Genomic DNA, 19,730 nt, shown 5'->3' with positions numbered 1-19,730 from the left:
AACTTGAACTATATTCTTCCCTGGGAACGACTGTCTGCAACAGGTAAAACAACTTTTGTCCCTGGGACTGTTATATGCTGGACATTTGAAAAATTTGTATGGCACAATAAGGATGATTTATGTTAAATGTACAACCTAATAGCCATTTTGGCGGTGAGGGAAATGTAATATACATAGAAACCAGTAAGAGCTATTTCAAGGAAAAGGATTATCAAATTGTGGCTTACCTGATGCGCCAATGGGAGAGGTAGCTGGGGTCATGCTATGAATGTTTAGCCCAAGGTTATGGGGCGCTCCAGAAGGCGGTGCTGCTGCAGGAGGCCCCGGAGGGTTTTCCCTCTGCGGAGACGTAAGTGGTGTGGTGGGCTGAGAAGATGGCCCGCCGGCGAGCCGGGCAAGGCGCCTCCGACGGATCTGCAACGAAACAAGGGTTAAACATTTGTTTAAAAAAAGAGCTTAGCAAAATGCTGATATATAAATCCTCTGGGGTTCTGACAAGGAAAGAAAAAAGAGCTAAGAATAGAACTGGGATGTATTTCAAGATACACCCAAGTCAGGTCAGGCACATCTTTCCCATGCCACCTGGAGATGCTAGCCGAAGGAAGGGCCTGCAAGAAAGGTATGTTAAGGCCAGAATAATAGGAAGATAGGGAACTGCCATACACCAGGTCAAAGAGTTTGGCCATCTAGTCTAGTATTATCTGTCCCTGCTGACAGCAGCTTTCCAGGGTCTCAAGCATAGAGTATTTTCCCATCACCTCATACCTGGGGTCCCTTTAACTGGAGATGCTAGGGTAGCTTTTTGTGAACTACTAAATGTTCTTGAACCACAACTCCCATAATCCCTGACCACTGGCCATGCTGCCTAAGAATTATGAGAGTTGTAGTCCAACAACATCTAGCAGCCCAAGATTGAGAAAGGCTGTGCTAGGGACTGAGCCTGTGACTTCCTGCATACAAAACAAGCACCCTACAACTAAATTATGACTCTCCTTGGTTCTTAGAATCCAGTGAAGTCATTCCTGTGCTACTGACTGCAGTATTACTCCAAGGCCTGCAGCAATTTGTTGCTGAGGGAAGCTGTTAAGGCAAGACTTTCATTACCTGATGCCCTCCAGATATTTTCCACTACAACTCCATCAGCATCAGCTAGCATGTCCAATTGACAATGATGCCAGCTGGTTTAGCAAAATATGAATGAGCATGGCCTCCTCCAGGGCCTGCATGGAGATCCACCACGCCTTCTCCCATGCAGCTGAGAAGAAAAGTTCAGAAGCTTTTTCTTTTTCTTTCAGTTAACCAGCATTCGTTGTGTTATCTAGATCAAGAAACCATGGTGACCATTAACTGTTGTTAGTTTAAAACAAGGAAACTTCAAACCATGGCTCCTGTACAGCTCTCAAATAAGCGAGCAGGCTACTAGAAATGTTAATATTAACTATAATCCAGCATAACAGTTTTAAAAAGGGAGTGTGAGAAAATAATTACATGTAACTACTGTACAATCAAAACAAATATGAGAAGCAAGTCAATCCAGACAAGGAATACATGGAGCTTGCTTTATTACGTCTTTTGTGTTTTCATTTTGTACTTTTATGTTGTGAACTGAAGAGAGGTATACAAATTTAGTAAGTAATAATATTATTAAGCACAGATTCTGGTCACAACAAACTGTGGTTAACCAAAAAGCAGCAGCTTTCAAACTCATCCTCCCAGCTGTGTGGAAAGAGGGGAGAGGGTGCACATTATGTTGAGAGGAGGCCAGACACAATCACATTTCACCAAATGTTAAGTTTAGCTAGCATAACAACTGAATACAACCATTATCACTGTGACTTTTACATACTGTATTGGCCTGAATATAAGCGTCACTTTCCCCCCCAAATTCTAACCGTGAAAAGTTATAAAGGTAAAGGTAAAGGTACCCCTGCCCGTACGGGCCAGTCTTGACAGACTCTGGGGTTGTGCGCCCATCTCACTTAAGAGGCCAGGGGCCAGCGCTGTCCGGAGACACTTCCGGGTCACGTGGCCAGTGTGACAAAGCTGCATCTGGCGAGCCAGCGCAGCACACGGAAACGCCGTTTACCTTCCCGCCAGTAAGCGGTCCCTATTTATCTACTTGCACCTGGGGGTGCTTTTGAACTGCTAGGTTGGCAGGCGCTGGGACCGAGCAACGGGAGCGCACCCCGCCGCGGGGATTCGAACCGTCGACCTTTCGTTCGGCAAGCCCTAGGCGCTGAGGCTTTTACCCACAGCGCCACCCGCGTCCCTGTGAAAAGTTATAGTGCGGCTTAAATTCGCAACCTTAAAAAAATTGGCTTTTACGATATCGCTGCTGATAAAGACATACGGTAAAACACAACGGGGGTGAGTGCCTGCAGAATTTTAAGGAAGCGGCTTATATTTGGGTATTGTCTTTTTTCTTCTTCTTCCCCTTGAATTTTAAAGCTGTGGCTTATATTCGGGCCAATACGGTATTACAGACAACAGTCCTGAGGCAGAGAGGGGGATTTGTTTAAGGCCTCCCAGTTAAGTTCATAGCTAGAATGAGATGCAGGCTGGAAACTTCCCAATTCGCAACCCACCATCTTATTCACAAAACAAGCTCTGTTTTCAAGACTGACTACACATTTTAAGATATACAATGGTGCCCCGCAAGACGAATGCCTCGCAAGATGAAAAACTCGCTAGACGAAAGGGTTTTCCGTTTTTTGAGTCGTTCCGCAAGACGAATTTCCCTATGGGCTTGCTTCGCAAGATGAGACGTCTTGCGAGTTCTTGCGAGTTTGTTTCCTTTTTCTTAAAGCCGCTAAGCGCCACTAAGCCGCTAATAGCCGCAAGACGAAGAGACTCACGGAACGGATTAATTTCGTCTTGCGAGGTACCACTGTATTCCCTCCCTCGCCCTCAGTTGTTTGGGAATTACTAGAAATAAATAGAAGGTTCTCCTGCAAGGGCAACATGCTTCCATTCCATTAAGTCATAAAGTTTCTGAACATTCTAGCAATTTACCACCTGGACTTCTATCCTTTCCCCGAGAGATTTCCAAAGAGTATTTTCCCGGAAACTGATACAGAACAACATGTGGAAAACACCATGCGGTGTTCCATTCCCCTGCTCAGATGGGACACTATAATTAGAAGCAGTGCTAGGTTCCCCCCCATAAGCCTTAAGCAATGAGGTCGATACCATCATCTCTTCTCCTCTTTATCTTCCAGTAAAACTGCTCTCCATCTTTCAGATCCATAACAAGTTGCATTTTGCAAGCATATTTATGTAGATCATTAATTCACTCAATGTCACACTATACCTCAAAGCAAGCAATTTTTAAAATGATTCAAATACAAAATTTGTACAGGATTGCTAGTCCAAAATTCATCATTCATGTGAAAGGCCAACATCAGAGGGGGGTGGGGAAAGACACCTAGCACATGACTAGTGGCAGATTGTTCAAACATGGTAACTGCAACTAGACACTCAATTAATAAATTCTTGTTGCTGCATTTTCATTGTACACATCAGTTGTTTCCAGAATGATAACACGTTTGTTATATTTGGTTCTGCACAGTGTTCGAAACTTCCATTGTTCTAGGTGCATTTTGCGACAGGGAATTTCATTAGGGCGAGCAGTTTCTGAGCTCTGGGCGCAGTACTGTGCCTAAGATTTCAGATTAAAACTGTAGAGTGGAAGGAAAGGAGGACTTTTTTCTGCCTCCCCACTTCCAGCTAATCTTTGAAGACTAGAGAAGAGACCCTCTTAAGAATATTAGGGGGAGTGAGCGGGGGAAGGACTAGACCATGTGAAAATGAACGTAAGATTTTAGCTGTAGTTCATTCATTTTCAGCTTTGTGTTCTTGTTATAAAAAAGCACGCCTAGACATTCTGTTGTTGTGCCCATAACCTAGGTTTAAGGTGCCATTAAGCTCCTAGCTTTCCTATCTCAGTTTCTAACACTGGTTCTGCATGATGTGAAGCTAATGGTTGATAGCTTTTTTTCTTTCCTTTTTGCACTGCTTCCTGGAGGAGATACCGTATTTTTCGCACCATAGGGCGCACCAGACCATAGGGCGCACCCAGCAGCGGGAGTGCTCCCGCTGCTTGCGGAGAGGTATGCGAAGCCTGGAGAGCGTGAGGGGTCGCTGCGCACCGACCCCTCTCACTCTCCAGGCTTCAGCGAAAGCCTGCATTCGCACCATAGGACGCACACACATTTCCCCTTCATTTTTGGAGGGGAAAAAGTGTGTCCTATGGTGCGAAAAATACGGTAAGTGTTCTGTTTACACCACATCAAGTGACCAACAACAATAAGAATTTCAAAAGATACACAGCGAAATACATTCATTTTATTTCACAAGATATATACCACTTGACTGTAATGAAAACTCAAAAGCGATTAACTTCAGCAGCAGCTAAATTGAAAGGAAGCCCTATTACACACTACGCTCATAGTATGAGGCAAGCTAGTTCTGTTTTGCCAGACAATTGTGATAACTAAATCCTATCAAAAAAACCTTAATATGTCTACCTGTTGTCTTCCTGCAAGATATCGTCAGAACTTGAATTAACACTTCCAGACCAACACACAAAGCAGGTCAGGATATGCTCTCAGCTAGAGATCCAAAAGGAATCTTAACCTGATAAAAGGCTGCTGCATTATCAGAGGACATGTTCTTCTGAGAAACCTACTGAACATCCAGTGCCCGTTTTCATTGACCTGGATCCAAATTAACTCTGCAAACTCAAGGGAGGCTTGGAATTAGGTTGCTCCAATACTACCCTCCCTGTGCCACCCCTATTCTCAAACCGCAGGCAGACTTACAAGCTATTTGTGACATGACATGTTGTAATGGGAGGGGAGTAATTGGGGTGATCAAACATGTAATGGTTAGAGCGTTCAACTAGGATTTGAGAGACCAGAGTTCAAACCCCAACTCACTGTATGACACTGGGGTAATGGCTATAATTTGGGGGAAGGGCCATAGCTCAATGGTAGAACATTTGCTTTGCATGCAGAAGGTCCCAGGTTCAACCCTTGGCCACTCCATGACTGGGACAGAAGAACCCAGCCTGGAACCCTGGCCAGCCACTGCCAGTCTATGTAGGAGAGATGGATCAATGGTCTGACTCAGTATAAGGCAGCATCCTAAATGTCCCACTGCTTCTATTTTGCCAACTCCTTTGAAGTAGGTCTCTATATACAAACAGTCCCTAACGTAAGCTGAGAAAGCATCTCACTTCTCCCAAGTAGGGGTGTACTTGCAAGTGCCAATTGAGAATTGGGAGGTTCCAAGTACAAAGAGAAGGAAAGTCCGCTTAAGAAGACATCGCCACCCCCATTTATCACGGTCTTTAAGCATCTTACTTTCCCTGGCTCTGTACCCTCCCCCCCAAAAGGAAATTAACTGGAGGTGGCTCTCCATATCTTTCCATGTAGCATTTAGGTCTGAGAAGTGGACAACAGGATTGGACGGAGAAAGAGAAGAACCCAAAACTCCTTTGAACCAGCCCTCTACAGAATATTTATGGCATGTAAAAATCCTAGGAGACAACACCAAGTGCAAGGCCTTGGACAGTAAGCCGTCTGTGGACTATTCCAGCCCCTTTAAATGCTGTGGCTATCTGGGAATTACATGGCAAGGTTCAGTCTTTCCTTGTGCATTCAGAAGGCTCTCCGCTTTCTCATTTGACACAGTAATTCCCTATTCCTCACCCGCCCTTTCCCCCTCGTTGCCCACATCTTGTCCTCCTTCCACTTCCAAATTTCTTTTGCTCACACTTCCCCACATGCACAGCAGGGATATTGCCACTGTGGCCTTTTCTGTACAATGCCAGAAGTGTACACTGAGCTGTGTAATAGATGAGCCACAGCAGCAGATGGTCGATCCTGTCCTCAGCAACGTAGACCATCTCACACATGCTGCAAATTGCTCAGTGGCTCAATCAAGACTCCAACAAAGCCAGCCAAAAGACTTGCGCTTCTTTATTAAAACACCAGCTTTTTATTTAGCGATTCCCATTGTATTATCTGTAGCCTCCCCCTCCTCATTATTATTACTATTGAATTTATTCCCTGCCTTTTCACTAGCAGGTCCCTGGGTAGGTTACAACTTAAAATTCACAATTTAGAACAATTAAAACAGATTAGTGTCACAGGACACACTTCTATGGGGAGGGAATTCCACAACTTAGGGTACAACTACCAAGAGGGCCCCCTCTTAACACCCAGTAGGGTCTGTGGGGAGGGAGACTTTAAACACTAATGTGTTTAATTGGGCCCAGAGAAGAACTGGCAACCAATGCAGCTGTCACCAAGGCTCAGGGCAGGTTTCAACTTAATGCATACCATGCTAATAATCTAAGCACACATTCTACTCATGTAAAAACACCAGGCAGGCCCCACAAATAGCTCAGAGATGCATTTTAAATAAAAGGACACATTCTACTCATGTAAAAACATGCTGATTCCTGAACCGCTACGGGCCGGATTGAGAAGGTGATTGGGCCACATCCGGCCCACGGGCCTTAGGATGCCTACCCCTGATCTAAGTTAAGCTGCCATGTAGCAAGGGAGATCATTGGTCCATTCAACTGAATACTGTCAACTAGGAAGACTCTCCAGAGGCTCAGGGCTAAGAACAATGACCCTCTCACTACATATTGTTTTAATTCAGGGGAACCTGTGGCCCTCTCGGGAGCTATTGGACTCCAACCCCCATCAGACAAAGGGATCAGGGTTAATTGTCAGAGATGATTAATTAAATTTGTACCCCTCCCTTTCCCTGAAAGAAGCCCAAGACTGCAAACATCAAAATGTTTTTAAATAAATACTTAAAATCTTAAAAAATACATTAATAGCACCTTAAAACATTTAAAAGCAATGGTATAGCCACTAATTTCAAGGTTGTCATGGCCAATATCTATCAGCCATCAAACGTCTGGATAAACTGATGTCCATTTCCCCCCGAAAGTCTATAATGAAGGAGACAGACACACCTCACCAGGGAGGGCATTCCACAAGCAGCGAGTCAGCATTGAAGAGGGTCAGTGGCTGCAGCACCAACAGAGCCTCCCCTACAAATTGTGGGGCCTGAGGTGGTCGATATTAGGGGAGTCACTCCTTTAGGTACTTGGGTCTCAAGCCACTTAGGGCTTTGTACACCAGCACTAACACCTTGAATTGGGTTTGATAGGTCACTCGGTAGGTAGCCAATGCAGAGCTTTCAGGACTAGTGGCAGGTGGTCCCATTTGGATGTAAGCCAACAACATCTCTAAGGTTGTGGGTTCCCCACTTCTGTTTTAACTGGAGATTCTAGGAACTGAACCTGGAACCTTCTGCACAAGGAAGGAGGCCCTAGCAGCATGAAATTCCCAGACACTAGGAACCTTGGCTCTGCATCAGAGCCAAATGGAAGGCAATCAAGTGTTCCAAAGGTTTCCATCATCTCACCTAAAAGTAGGTGTTGCGTAACAGTGAAAGGGACTGAACTACAAACAGGAACTTCCTGGTTGGAATTTTACCTTCCCCCATAAACCCAACAGGTGTCCTTAGGCAAGCTACTTTCAACTTCCATTGTCCCACATACAACAAAGGGCAGGAGCAGTGCTACACATAAATACCTTGTATTATAAGCCATTCATGAAGCACATGTATGCTCACATGCAAACCATGATTTGCACACTAGTGTTTTGACAGTCTGCCACAGCGAGTCCCTGTCTTTGGTTCCAGGCTTCACAACACATTACGTAAGCTAGGCATGGCCCCCCCACTTCTCCGCCTTTCAAAAACTAGTAAATACTTAATATCTAACATATGGGTGGTATATGAAATTAAGGAGAAAAATCTTCCTGCACATTTGAGGCGTTACAGAAACAAATCACTGAGAAGCAGTAGACCATCTCTCTCTCTCCATCCCTCCCAGGAGTGCCGGCATGATAATGAACATTTCACTACAGTTTCGCTTCACATGATTGGTTTTTTCCCTTCTCTATGCTATTTGTCTTCTTGCTTTTCATTTCCTCCACCTTCCCTTTTCCACTGATGCTGCAGCTGGGAGACTGTAAGCTTCTTGGGGCAAGAGACTGTCCCCGTCCCCCCACACACTCAGATATTTTGAATACATAAATAGTGCTGTAGCACACACATACAAAAACGTGTAGGGTGAAAGCATTTAATGAAGCCTAACAAAGAAACATTATGTTCCTAAAGCAGCACTTTTTCAGCAAAAAGGGCCATAGCACAGTAGTAAGAGCATCTGTTTTGCATGTAGAAGGTCCCAGGTTTAATCCTCAACATCACCATTCAGGGCTGGGAGAGATTCCTGCCTGAAATCCTGGAAAGCTGCTGCTAGTTATAGTGTAGAGAATACTAAGCTAAATGGACCAATGGTCTAACTCATATAAGGCCACTTTTATGTTACACCTGAATGAAGTATAATAGAGAAAGTTATCCAAGTACACTCCTCAACTCTTTTCAAACTTTTCACTTTAGGGAATCCTTTCCAGCAATCAAGTAACAGCACTGCAGACCTAGACCCTTACGTAAAAAGAGCCCTGCTGGATCAGACCAGGGCCCATCTGGTCCAGCATCCTGTTCTCACAGTGAACACCCAGATACCCCAATGGGAAGCTGGCAAGCAGGACATGAGCTCAACAGCACTCTTTCACTTGAGATTCCCAGCAAATGATATTATTATAAATTCAATTTATTACCACCTTCCACCAAACGGCCCTAGGGGAGGTTCCACCAGTTTAAAATATAACAAACCAGTGCCACAAGAACATGGTATTCAGAGACATTCGGCCTCTGACAGTGGAAGTAAAGCATAGTCATTGTGGCTAGTTGCCAGTCATGGCCCCCGCAGCATCTATTTTCATAAGGCTACAAAGAGGTCATGATTTGGATAAAAGTGGGTAGGGGTTGGGGGGGGCTTGAGTTTTGTGGATTTCAGAGTCCCCCTACTATTTCCCTAATAATTGGGGCATAGCTTTCTACATCAGTATCTGCAGAAGAAACCCCTATGTGTTGCAGAGGATTTCAGGGAGCATTATTAGGAAAATACTAAATTCACAGAGACCTTTTGCCATGTAGGAATGTACATCCTAAAGCACATTAAACACTCACATGCAACTGCCAATTTTTTGGTTATGAGTGAGCAAGCTACTGTTTAAACTTCATCTTCTCAATGAGGACAGACACACAGACACACCACATTTACTTCTAAGGAACCCGCCCCCGCCCCCCAGTGATCTCTAGAAATGAGATTGAAAGCTACTATTCTACAGAGCACATTCAGATCCATAAGCTTTCTCCCATGCACATTCAGTAAAGTACTGAGTTTGCTTTTCCAATCATTTCTTCAGTCCCTTCGTTCAGCAAATTTGAAGTATGCTTCTCAGGCACAGGTACGAAATGCAGCGATTCGGCTGCGTTGATGAACAGGTTTATTTGACCATTCCCTCATGCTGCAAAAAGGTCCAGTGGATGTGTTTCCTTATTCCGCTGCTGTTGCCTGAGATGCAGATTTATCCACACTTTCTGAAGTAAGAAATCAACTTCCCATTACAGATGTCCCTCTCTAAGGCTGCTTTGAAGTGGTGTCTGTACAGCAGGATATCTTGCCTGCAAAGGGTATCCCAGGGCACAACCTGACGGTACATGATGCAGCAATTCTGTTGAAGCTAAGCAGGTTTAATTATTACCTGAATAGGAAATTGTCCAAGAATGCTATTGACATCGCCTTGAGTGTGATGGTGGCACTACGATCTTCCAAAACTTCCTAAGCCATGGTTTAAGAAGATATTAACAATTGTTCCTCCTGTCGTCCTCCTGTCACACGCTGGCTTCAGCACAAATGTCCTGGCTTGTATTAAACCAGAATTCCCCATTATGTTTGAATGGGCTAAATTCAGATTAGTACCAGTTAATCATGAAAATAAGCCAAGATTTAAGCTAAATCCCAATGCTCGGCCACCACTTCATAAACCACTGTTTGTGAAACCTTTAGACCTGGTACAACCAGTGTGGTGCCCTCAAGTCATAATCCACATTATCTGGAGGGTCCAACATTGGCTAGCCCTACCTTAAGACAGTTGTCTGAAAGACGCCATTTTGTTTTACACTGCGTACCTAATTGTCATTGAGGGAAAGAACCCTAGCTCAGTGGCAGAATATCTGCTTTGCATGCAGAAGGTCCCAGGTAAAATCTCTGGCATCTCCAGGTAGGGCTGAGGAGGGCATTTTGACTGAAACCATGGAGTGCACTAACAATCAGTGTAGACAAAATTGACCAAGATGGGCCATTGCTCTGACTCAGTATATGGCAGCATCCTATGGATAAATGTGTCGTGGCTCTAAAATCAAGTCTATTGCATGTGATATGGCTCACCTTCCTGTGTGTAACAAGGCTTTCATCTCTATAGCATGAATAACTTCAAGTTTACAAACAAAAAATCCTACCCAACAGCCTGAAGGCAATTATTATTTGCCACAGGTAAGGGTCAGTTTCCATGCCTGGTGATCTGTACATGGGTGGGATTCAAATCAAGATACCACACCAAGTTAGGAGACAAAATGAATCCTGACTCAAGCAACAGCAAAGTAAGCCAGCAAACTACCGTATTTTCTGGCCCATAGGGTGCACCAGCCCATAGGACGCACCTAGTTTTTTTTGGGGGGGGGGAATAAAGGGAGGGGAATTATTTTTTTTCCCCCAGGCGCGGGGCTGGGGAAGCCTGAGCTTCCCCCGACCCCAGAACAGGCAGCTCTCCACAAGCCGTAGGAGAGCTGCGCGAAGCCGGAAGGGTGCAGGCAGCTCTCCACACGCCATGGGAGAGCTGCACGCCATGGGAGAGGTGCGCACCGACCCCTCTCGCTCTCCAGGCTTCAGCGAAAGCCTGCATTCGCCCCATAGGACGCACACACATTTCCCCTTCATTTTTGGAGGGGGAAAAGTGCGTCCTATAGGGCGAAAAATACGGTATCTGGATTCTTTTTAAAGCAAAGTTGCACTGAGAGAAAAGGGGGGTGGGGACTTTACAGAAACTTTATTAATGCTTTAAAAGGTCAAGTCCTTGTCATAAATCAAATTCTATATATTGTATAACCTGGTCTGATTACACAGCATTTCTGGTGCCAATGGCTTACATTAACAGTGATATAATCAGGCTTAAACCAAGTGGCTTAAGCTAAAATATGTCAAAAGTCCTCATCACCTGAATGCAATTGGCCTATTATTCCAGTGACAATTAACATACTTCCAAACTAAGTGTCTCGCCTCTTTAGCATTACCATCAGTGTCTCCCAGTGTCTGCTGAGAACTGTAGTCCTTCCTTAGTCATTCCCAGCTCACAAGAAGTACACCCTAGCCACTGGCATCACACGCATCCCCAAATTCCTATTGCAACATCAAAGGATTGCTAAATCATTACCTTCAACACGCAAAACAACATTGTGATGTTTTGGAATATACTGAATGACTTTGCATAAAGATGTCAGTTGTTGCAATATGATCTCCACAGATGGCACAGAGCATGTAAGCGACACAGGCACACACACACCAACAGAAAAAAGGATCATAAATGTTGCAGCTCATTGCTATAGTAGGATTCCATAAACTTATCGTTGTTGTTGTTTTTAAAAAATACATTTCCACAGAGATTACGCAGCTGAGGTATATGCTAGTAGGCTTGTTTTACAAATGAGTTGTTGATTTGCAGATTTGCATTGATTTGTCACCACCTCATTATTAAAGGTATTACAGGTTTTGTAAAATACAGGAATTCCTTTAAAAGAACAGGAGTCTGCAAGGGTATGGGAATGGGAGATTCATGACAGATAAAACGAAGGACTTTGTCACACAGTGTCAGGTAGTTAAACTGTTGAATTCTCTACTACAAAGAGGTAGTGATGGCCATCAACTTGGACAGCTTTGTAATGGATGAAATGTCTTTATGGAGGGTCAGGCTCTTCATTGCTTCTTGTCCTTAAGGTGATATGCTACCTCTAAGAGCAGAGGTGTTGTGCTTCTGGATACCTGTGCTGGGGTACAAGAGTGAGAGCAGTGACTGCCTTCCTGTCCTGTGCATGGGCTTTCTGTTGGCCATGGTGGGAACCAGAATATTGGACCAGGCAGCCCTTTGATCAGATGAAGTTCCTATTTAGTTTCACTGGATAACTCCCCCCACCCACAATTTTCAAGTATTATAAGGATTTCTCTCCACCCACTTTCTCTTCATGATACAAAATTCTATACACCTCTATCATGTCTCCCTTTTACTTGACTTTTCCTAGGCTCTTATCCTGTTGACTCCAGCCCCTCAATCATTCTGGCTCCCTTAGTGTAGCTCTAAAATATATTTTTGAAATGCAGCAACTAGAACTATAAACAGTATTCCAAGAATGGTTGCACTACTGGTTTGTATAAAAGCACTACAGCAATGGCAGTTTTCAATCCCCCTTCCTAATGATCCCCAAAAAGAAATTTGCATTTTTCAGCATTTCCACAGTCTGAGTGGCTGTTTCTAGTGGTCTGTCCACCATGACCCCACGATCCCTTTCATGGATAGTAAGACTCCCCATCAGCTTATATAGATGATGCTGGGGATTGCCCCAAACATGCATCACTTCACACCTACCTACAATGAACGGAATTTGCCAATTTATTCTCCTTTTCTCACTTTTCAATTTTATTTACCAGCTAAAACAATTTGGTGTTATTTGGAAACCTGGGACACCTCAATGGTGGTGGCATCCAGCTAAATTCTACTCAAAGTAGACCTTTTGAAATTACTGGACTTTAGTCATGTGTATCCATTTCAGTGGGACTACCCAGAGTAGATACAACCTCCACCAACATGTTCATTATTTAAGACATTAAAATTTGCCAGTCCCAATACAGATCCCTGGGCAACAGATGATGATATACCCTTTCCCACATGGAAAATGGGGGCACAGTGGTACCTCTGGATGTGAATGGGATCCGTTCCAGAGCCCCGTTTGCATCCTGAAATGAAAGTAACACACGACTGCGCGTCTGCACGTGCCACGTTTCACCGCTTCCACGCATGTGCGTGACGTCATTTTGCACAACTTAGGGGCTGCCACAGAGAAGGCCTCTCCCAGGCTGCTGCCAGCACTGCTTCTGAAGGCAGCGGAACCACGAAAGAGCCCCATCCCCCATGAACTTTGCACCTGAGAAGATCTGTAGGGAAGGAGGTGGTCTTTCAGGTATTGGGGGTCTGAGTCATTCAGGGCTTTAAACACTAATGTGAAAACCTTGAACTGGATCCAGAAATGAACCCAAAAAGTACGCAAATGGATTTCCACAACAATGAAGACAAGAAACTCGTTTTTTTAAACTGGGGAGAAAAACTTGATTCCCAAGATTCTACATCACCTCAAAACATGATACATGGTGTGACCTAAATAGCAAACAGTCTGGACCTAAAACCATGCCTAACAGATGCTCATCGTAGACATACTTCAGAAAAATGAATGCCAAAGCTCGACAGGGAAATTTACTCTACTGCCCTGACAATTATCTTTCAATGTATCCTATAGGGAAATGTTCAAATTCTAAGTACCAAAGGGAACCCAAATCAAGATCCATATTTGGCATGTAAAAGCAGATTTGCCAGTAATTTGCTCATATGATATAGCAGGCCACCAAGGGGCTGACTTACTGCATCCCCACATACACCTGCACAAAGCAAACCCAAGCGTCCAGACATTTTGGTTTTGTTTAGTAGCCAATCATTGTTTCTACTAGCCAATGAAGTTTAACTTTCTAACTACTTCTCCAGTGCATGTCATATGAACACAGGAAGCTACCTTATACCAAGTCAGACTATTGATCCATCTAATTCAGCACTGTCTATCTATTCTATACTGTTTGGCAACAGCTCTTCAAGGTTTCAGAGAGGAAGACTCCTCCAGCCCTAACTGGAGATGCCGGGAATTGAACCTGGGACTTTCTGTGTTCAAACCACACATTTTACCATTGCCTAGGCCCTATGGCCCCCATCTTCACTCATTCCCTAGCAAGGTTTTACTGAAAAACTGGGGTGGGAGTTGTGTATTTCTCGTTGCCATTGGCAAACCTGTAAGTAGATAACACATAGTTTCAAGCCTCCAAACTGCTGCCCTCTATGAATATTCAAGCAACCAATAAAGGTAATTCACAAAAAGGGCTGAATTTAGATGTCATGTTAGCATTCTCCAAACCAAAGTTCGGAAGACTGAAAATGTGGCATGGACTCACCTATATCTTCCTCCCCTCTCTCTAACCCAGATTGCCTTCAAACCAAGTCTGCTCAATTCTGACATCAAGGCAAACTAAGATAACACTAGAATTAATTCTATGTGGTCAGTGTACTGCTACTCCAGATTAGCAGTCCATTCTTTGTTACTTGAATTTTAGTGCAAGCCCACGTCTGTGTACTTGGAAGTATGTTCCATTGGACACAGCTGACGAGAATTTGCAGTCTGAACAATTCAGGCCATGTCCCATGATGTTCCATCAGTTAGGAACTTTATTCATGAAAAGCAGCCCCCTTTTTTTTTTAACTTTGTCTCTCCTTTATTGTAACGCAGACAGCATGGGAATAGCCTATCCGCGGGTTGCGGTGGAGAGTTTTACTGTACGCACCAGCTACCAAATTCAAGCCTATGAAAAGAGGCAAGAACCTGTTTGGGGTGCGGTAAAAGCAGTGCTTTCTCATGGTGGTTCCAAAATTATGGAATTCACTCCTACTTACAGTCAGGAACACACAGAATTTCTCTCATTCGGAAAGGAGTAAAGACCTTATTTCACTGTGCCTTTTCTATTTTAATTATACCTGACACTTCCAGAGTTTCCACTATTTTATATGTTTCCCTTATTTTTGTCATCACCAACTCCAGTTTTAAATAATTTTTTTTTTGTGAACTACCTTGAAAAAAATGGTAAAAAGCAGGAACTACATATAGTAAATGCTATGCTCATCTTTAAAGCCATGAAGAGCTCAGGACTCAAACACTTGAAGGAGTACCTCTCCTTATAACCAGCCTGCCCATGTCTTGAGATTTTTGGTGGAAGCATATTTCCATATTCCACCATTACAAACTCACCACGTAATGATATGGAATAATTCCTTCTCCATGGTGAGGCACCATCTGTGGAATGCTGTTCTCTGATACGCATGACTGGCACTAAAGTTATCAGTCCAGTGCTGATAACAAGACTTATTTGTGCTCTGGCATTTTCAGTTTCCCACCATATTCTCTTGACCACAATTTCCAAGCCAATTAGTTTCTGAGCCCAATTCAAAGTGCTGGTTTTTACTTATAAAGCCTTACATGGCTCAGGACCACAATACCTCAAGGACCACCTCTCTCCCTATGAACCGACCCAGACTCTGCAATCATCACCTGAGACTCTTCTTCCTGCGCCTTATCCACAAGAGATCACAGTAACGGGCCTTTTTGGAAGTGGTTCCTCATTTGTGGAATGCTCTCAGGGATCCTCAAATGAAGGGCAGTATAGAAATATATAAAATAACAAGGTAAAGGTAAAGGGACCCCTGACCATTAGGTCCAGTCATGACCGACTCTGGGGTTGCGGTGCTCATCTTGCTTTATTGGCCGAGGGAGCCGGCGTATAGCTTCTGGGTCATGTAGCCAACATGACTAAGCCGCTTCTGGCGAACCAGAGCAGCGCGCAGAAACACCGTTTACCTTCTTGCCAGAGCAGTACCTATTTATCTACTTGCACTTTGACGTGCTTTCGAACTGCTAATAAAATAACAAATGAATAAATAAAATTCTTTAAACTTATTTTATTAGTGTATTTTTAAATTATCATAACTTGCCCTGGAACCTCAAAGTGTGGTACAGGGAAAAAATCTAATAAATAACTGTAATAACTGCTTAAACCAGTGATGTCCAAACTTTTTTCAAAGAGGGTTTGATGAAGTGAAGGACCATGAGGGCCGACCAAAGGGCCAACCAAAGTTGTTGATCTTTTTTTCCTAAGGATTAAAGTTGAGGCTTTTTTAGGATTTTACCCCAGGAAATAAACTGCGGCAGGGGCCGGATTAAACCAACCGGCGAGCCAGATTATGCCCTCGAAATGGACTTTGGGCATGCTTGGCCTAAAATATTCAGTTGTTTTTAGGTACTTTATTTGTCTGAAGGCGTTTCTACTGCACCTTCTTGCTTCTTTTAAATGATTTGACAATTTTGTATTCACTATTTTGATCCAGTATTTCTGTGCATGAAGGGCATCTTAAAAGCTATTTTAAAATTTTAAAAAAATAAGACAGATTACTCACATGGGAAAAGCCTGCTTCATGGCAAGTTATGAAAGCATCCAAGCTAGCTTCTCAAAGTATTTTCACCTACATCAAAACTACAATACAGTGTTGCCCCACAAGACGAATGCCTCGCAAGACGAAAAACCCGCTAGACGAAAGGGTTTTCCGTTTTTGAGTTGCTTCGCAAGACGATTTTCCCTATGGGCTTGCTTCGCAAGACGAAAACGTCTTGCGAGTCTTGCGATTTTTTTCGCTTTCCCCCCTTTTTCTAAGCCGCTAAGCCGCTAATAGCCTTTTAGCCGCTAAGCCATTAATAGCCGCTAAGCCGCTAAACCGCTAATAGGGTTGCTTCGCAAGACGAAAAAACCGCTAGACGAAGAGACTCGCGGAACGGATTATTTTCGTCTTGCGAGGCACCACTGTCTAAAGTAAGCTCACATGGCCTTACCTTGGGCCAATGTACTACCAATGTGTCAAAGTGTGCAGAAAGAGCTTGCTGGTATAAAGCAACTGATTAAGTAGCTGTGAATGCTTCTGCAATGAATAAGATCCAAAAATCCTTTGTTTTTTGTTTAAAAAAGCAACAAAATACCACCCTGGCAGAAGGGGAAAGGATGGAGAGAGAGAGAGATCATGAAAGACTGGAATTAAACAAGATGGAAATATCAATGTGTAGATAGAAAAGATTCCCTCATTGTGGTTATTTTTTGAAGTTTAAATTGTTTTTGTTTAAACTTCATAATTAAGTCTGAATAAAATACAGGACATCCTCTTAGTAAGACAGGAAGTACTCTCAAGAAACACCTCACCAGGACAGTATCCAACAACCCTGGAATCATTCCATAAGCAATCATACTAGCACCTCTCACACTGTGGGTTCCCACCAGAAAAAAACTTACAACTCTGAATTTGAAGCCAAAGCTTTAAATAGAAGCCTAACATCTACATGCTTCTGTTGAGAAGGAGACCTGTTGTGTGTCCCCACATACACCTTTCTTTCATAGACAACTTGGTCAAAGGAGAAGTCCAATACGTTATGTGAACAAAGAGCTAAAAATGGTCCTGGTAGCATGCCACCCCAATGGGAAAATAGCTATCTATCCCTCAGTATCAAATAATGTAAACTGAAAAGTTCCCTTTAAGCACAAAGTACTGTCAAGCGTTAGACGTTCAATAAACCAAAACACACTTTTAAAAAGTTTCTCTCTCCAAGTAAGAAAAATCTGACATGTGATACTCAACATAGGTGAATACCCAACAATGAAGAAAAGACGGGATTAAAAACAACCCCACCCTCTATATAATTGCAGACTTAAGTAGGGTGAGGTGTGTCCAAAAAGTGGCGGGGAGAAAATGCAACACAAGACCATTATATTACTAGTGCATTTATCCAAAATAGCAAAACTAATCTGTTATCATTTACTACATTTATATCAAGAGGCATTCTAGCACTCTAGCTAGGGAATCAAAATTCCTGCCCAAACATATAGTTCCCCTCTCACCATTTTATCTCCACAACAACACTGCAAGGTAGGTTAGGCAAACAGACAAGTGACTGGCCCAAGGTCACCCAGCAAGTTTCATAGCTGAGTGATGACTTGAACTCTGGTCTCCAAGGTCCACATACAAATTTATTCACTTTGCAGAAATTGTGGGACTCCACAAATCCCCATGGCAAACCCCCTTCAGTAGAACCAGTTACCTGCAGGATACATCCTGGTGCCCAACCTCCCTTCCCACATCATCCGCTGTTCAGTCAACAATACTTAAACTCACCTCATCAGCGCTCAGCTCCTCCATTGTTTTCCTCTTAATGGTGAAAGGAGTTTGGGGGAAGGGGAGTTCTGTACTTCCCTTGAGGGGCGTGCTTGTGGGAGAGAGTGTCTTTAAGGGAAATCCTGTCGTGCTGCCTCTTTCCCTAGGGACGTTTCAGAATTGCATAGTTAGAGGTAAAGACCACCACTACAGAATATACTTCCCCTGTTCTTGGGCAGAGGCTGTTTCTCTCTGGTTTGCTAGTCAACTAAATGATTATGAACACACGCATAAGCCACTCCTATCTAAACCTCCAGGCCTTACCCCTTCCTGTACCTGAAGCTATCTCCTTGGTAGCCCCAGCTTTAAAAGCCTCCCTCCACAGGCTGCCGATAACCCCCTAGGATCCTAGCTCCTGCTTCCTGCCTTGGGTCCCACTGACCTTTTTTCTCCACACTCCAGGCACCCCAGGTGGCCTACCAAGCAGCCTCTGACCGATCCCAGAAAATGTGCCGCCTGTTATGGACCTTCCTACAAACCCTGAAAGCTCCCCAGGTCAGCAAGATACCGCCTCGTACCACAAGAAGCTCCTATTGCTCACCGTCCACCAAACACGGCAGAGAGCCTTCCGCTTGCTGACTATCCCCAGTTCCCAATCGCAGGCTGCCTTCCGTATACCCAGGAAGCCCTATTAGTCCCATATATACACATAAGATAGGTCCCGCTCTTTCTCCCCCTGCTAGAAGCCCCAAGCTGCTTACTGGCTCCTATACAGTATATTCAATATATAGATAGATATATGAATACAGCGCCCTGCCACCAGCTATATATTACAACAGTCCCCTCTTAGTCGGCTGCCTAACCTGAAGCCCCAGTTTAGCCAGCTGCCTCCCTTTCGCCTCGCACGCGGCCCCAGCTTAAGCCACCTTCTCTTCCACCTCAGCCCCTTGAATTCTCCAGGTGCCTAGCTTGGCTGGGGCTGCAGAGAAAAGGAGGCAGTGTGGAAAGAGGGTGGTGGTGGGGAAAGCCCGCGCCAATGACTGGCCTTACACCTCTCGGCAAGCCACCAACACACTTCCCTCAGAGCTGCCCCTTCACACTCTTCTCCCTCAGCTGCTGCAGACGCTGCTTCTGCCTCCCCACACAGAGATTATTCATCAAAACAAGGAGGCAGCGGCGGCCATCTTGGCGTCGGATCACTTGACCTCTCCCCTCCTCTCCCTCGCGCGCGCGCTCTCTCTCTTTTTCCTGCAGGCGGTTCTCCGCACGCCTCTTTGCGTACGGCTGCAAGATAGCCAGCCAACCAGAGCTTACGCGACCGTGCGTCCCTGCGCTCGCGCGCTTTAAGTGCGGGAGGCCAAAGAGAGAGGAGGCTCCTCCCACCAACCAGCCCAACGAGCGCAGGGAAGGCGCCCAATCGCGGAGCAGAGAGGGAGGTGCAATAAGAAAGAGGCTCCGCCTTCTCCCGCCCAGCAGTCCACGCGCTGCGGATGGCACGCCTCCTCCTCCTCCTCGCACCCGCGCCGCCGCCGCTCCACCCTTCATCGTCTTTCGGTCACAGGCCGAAGCGTCCCCGCGTGCGCCCTGGTACTGACCAATGAGAAGAGGGAGGGGAGGCCTCCGCCGCTTGCCCGCCCCCAATCACTGTCACCTACTACAAGAAGCTAAGCTCGGGGTGGGAGG

At 44.6% G+C, this 19,730-nt stretch overlaps 1 protein-coding gene across 5 annotated transcripts in view; it reads right to left on the bottom strand.

Annotated features, from left to right (window-relative positions):
* Nucleotides 1–19,364, bottom strand: part of UBE4B (ubiquitination factor E4B) — a 69,327-nt gene extending 49,963 nt beyond the window's left edge. The window contains exons 1-3 of one of the 5 annotated variants that reach the window (XM_028740708.2): nucleotides 18,911–19,364; nucleotides 18,069–18,210; nucleotides 228–414 (exon numbers count right to left, since the gene is read on the bottom strand). In XM_028740708.2, the coding sequence (XP_028596541.2) occupies nucleotides 228–414; nucleotides 18,069–18,092 (211 nt within the window). In that variant the 5' untranslated portion in view covers nucleotides 18,093–18,210; nucleotides 18,911–19,364. Of the gene's footprint in view, nucleotides 1–227; nucleotides 415–765; nucleotides 785–18,068 lie in introns of those variants that run through there. The other 4 variants (XM_028740707.2, XM_028740711.2, XM_028740709.2 and 1 more) reach the window with 4 other exon arrangements.
* Between the last annotated feature and the right edge of the window lie 366 nt (nucleotides 19,365–19,730).

This window comes from Podarcis muralis, chromosome 7, assembly GCF_964188315.1.
Source record: "Podarcis muralis chromosome 7, rPodMur119.hap1.1, whole genome shotgun sequence".
NCBI classification, from domain to species: Eukaryota; Metazoa; Chordata; class Lepidosauria; order Squamata; family Lacertidae; genus Podarcis; species Podarcis muralis.
This window is presented reverse-complemented; position numbering and strand designations above follow the sequence as displayed.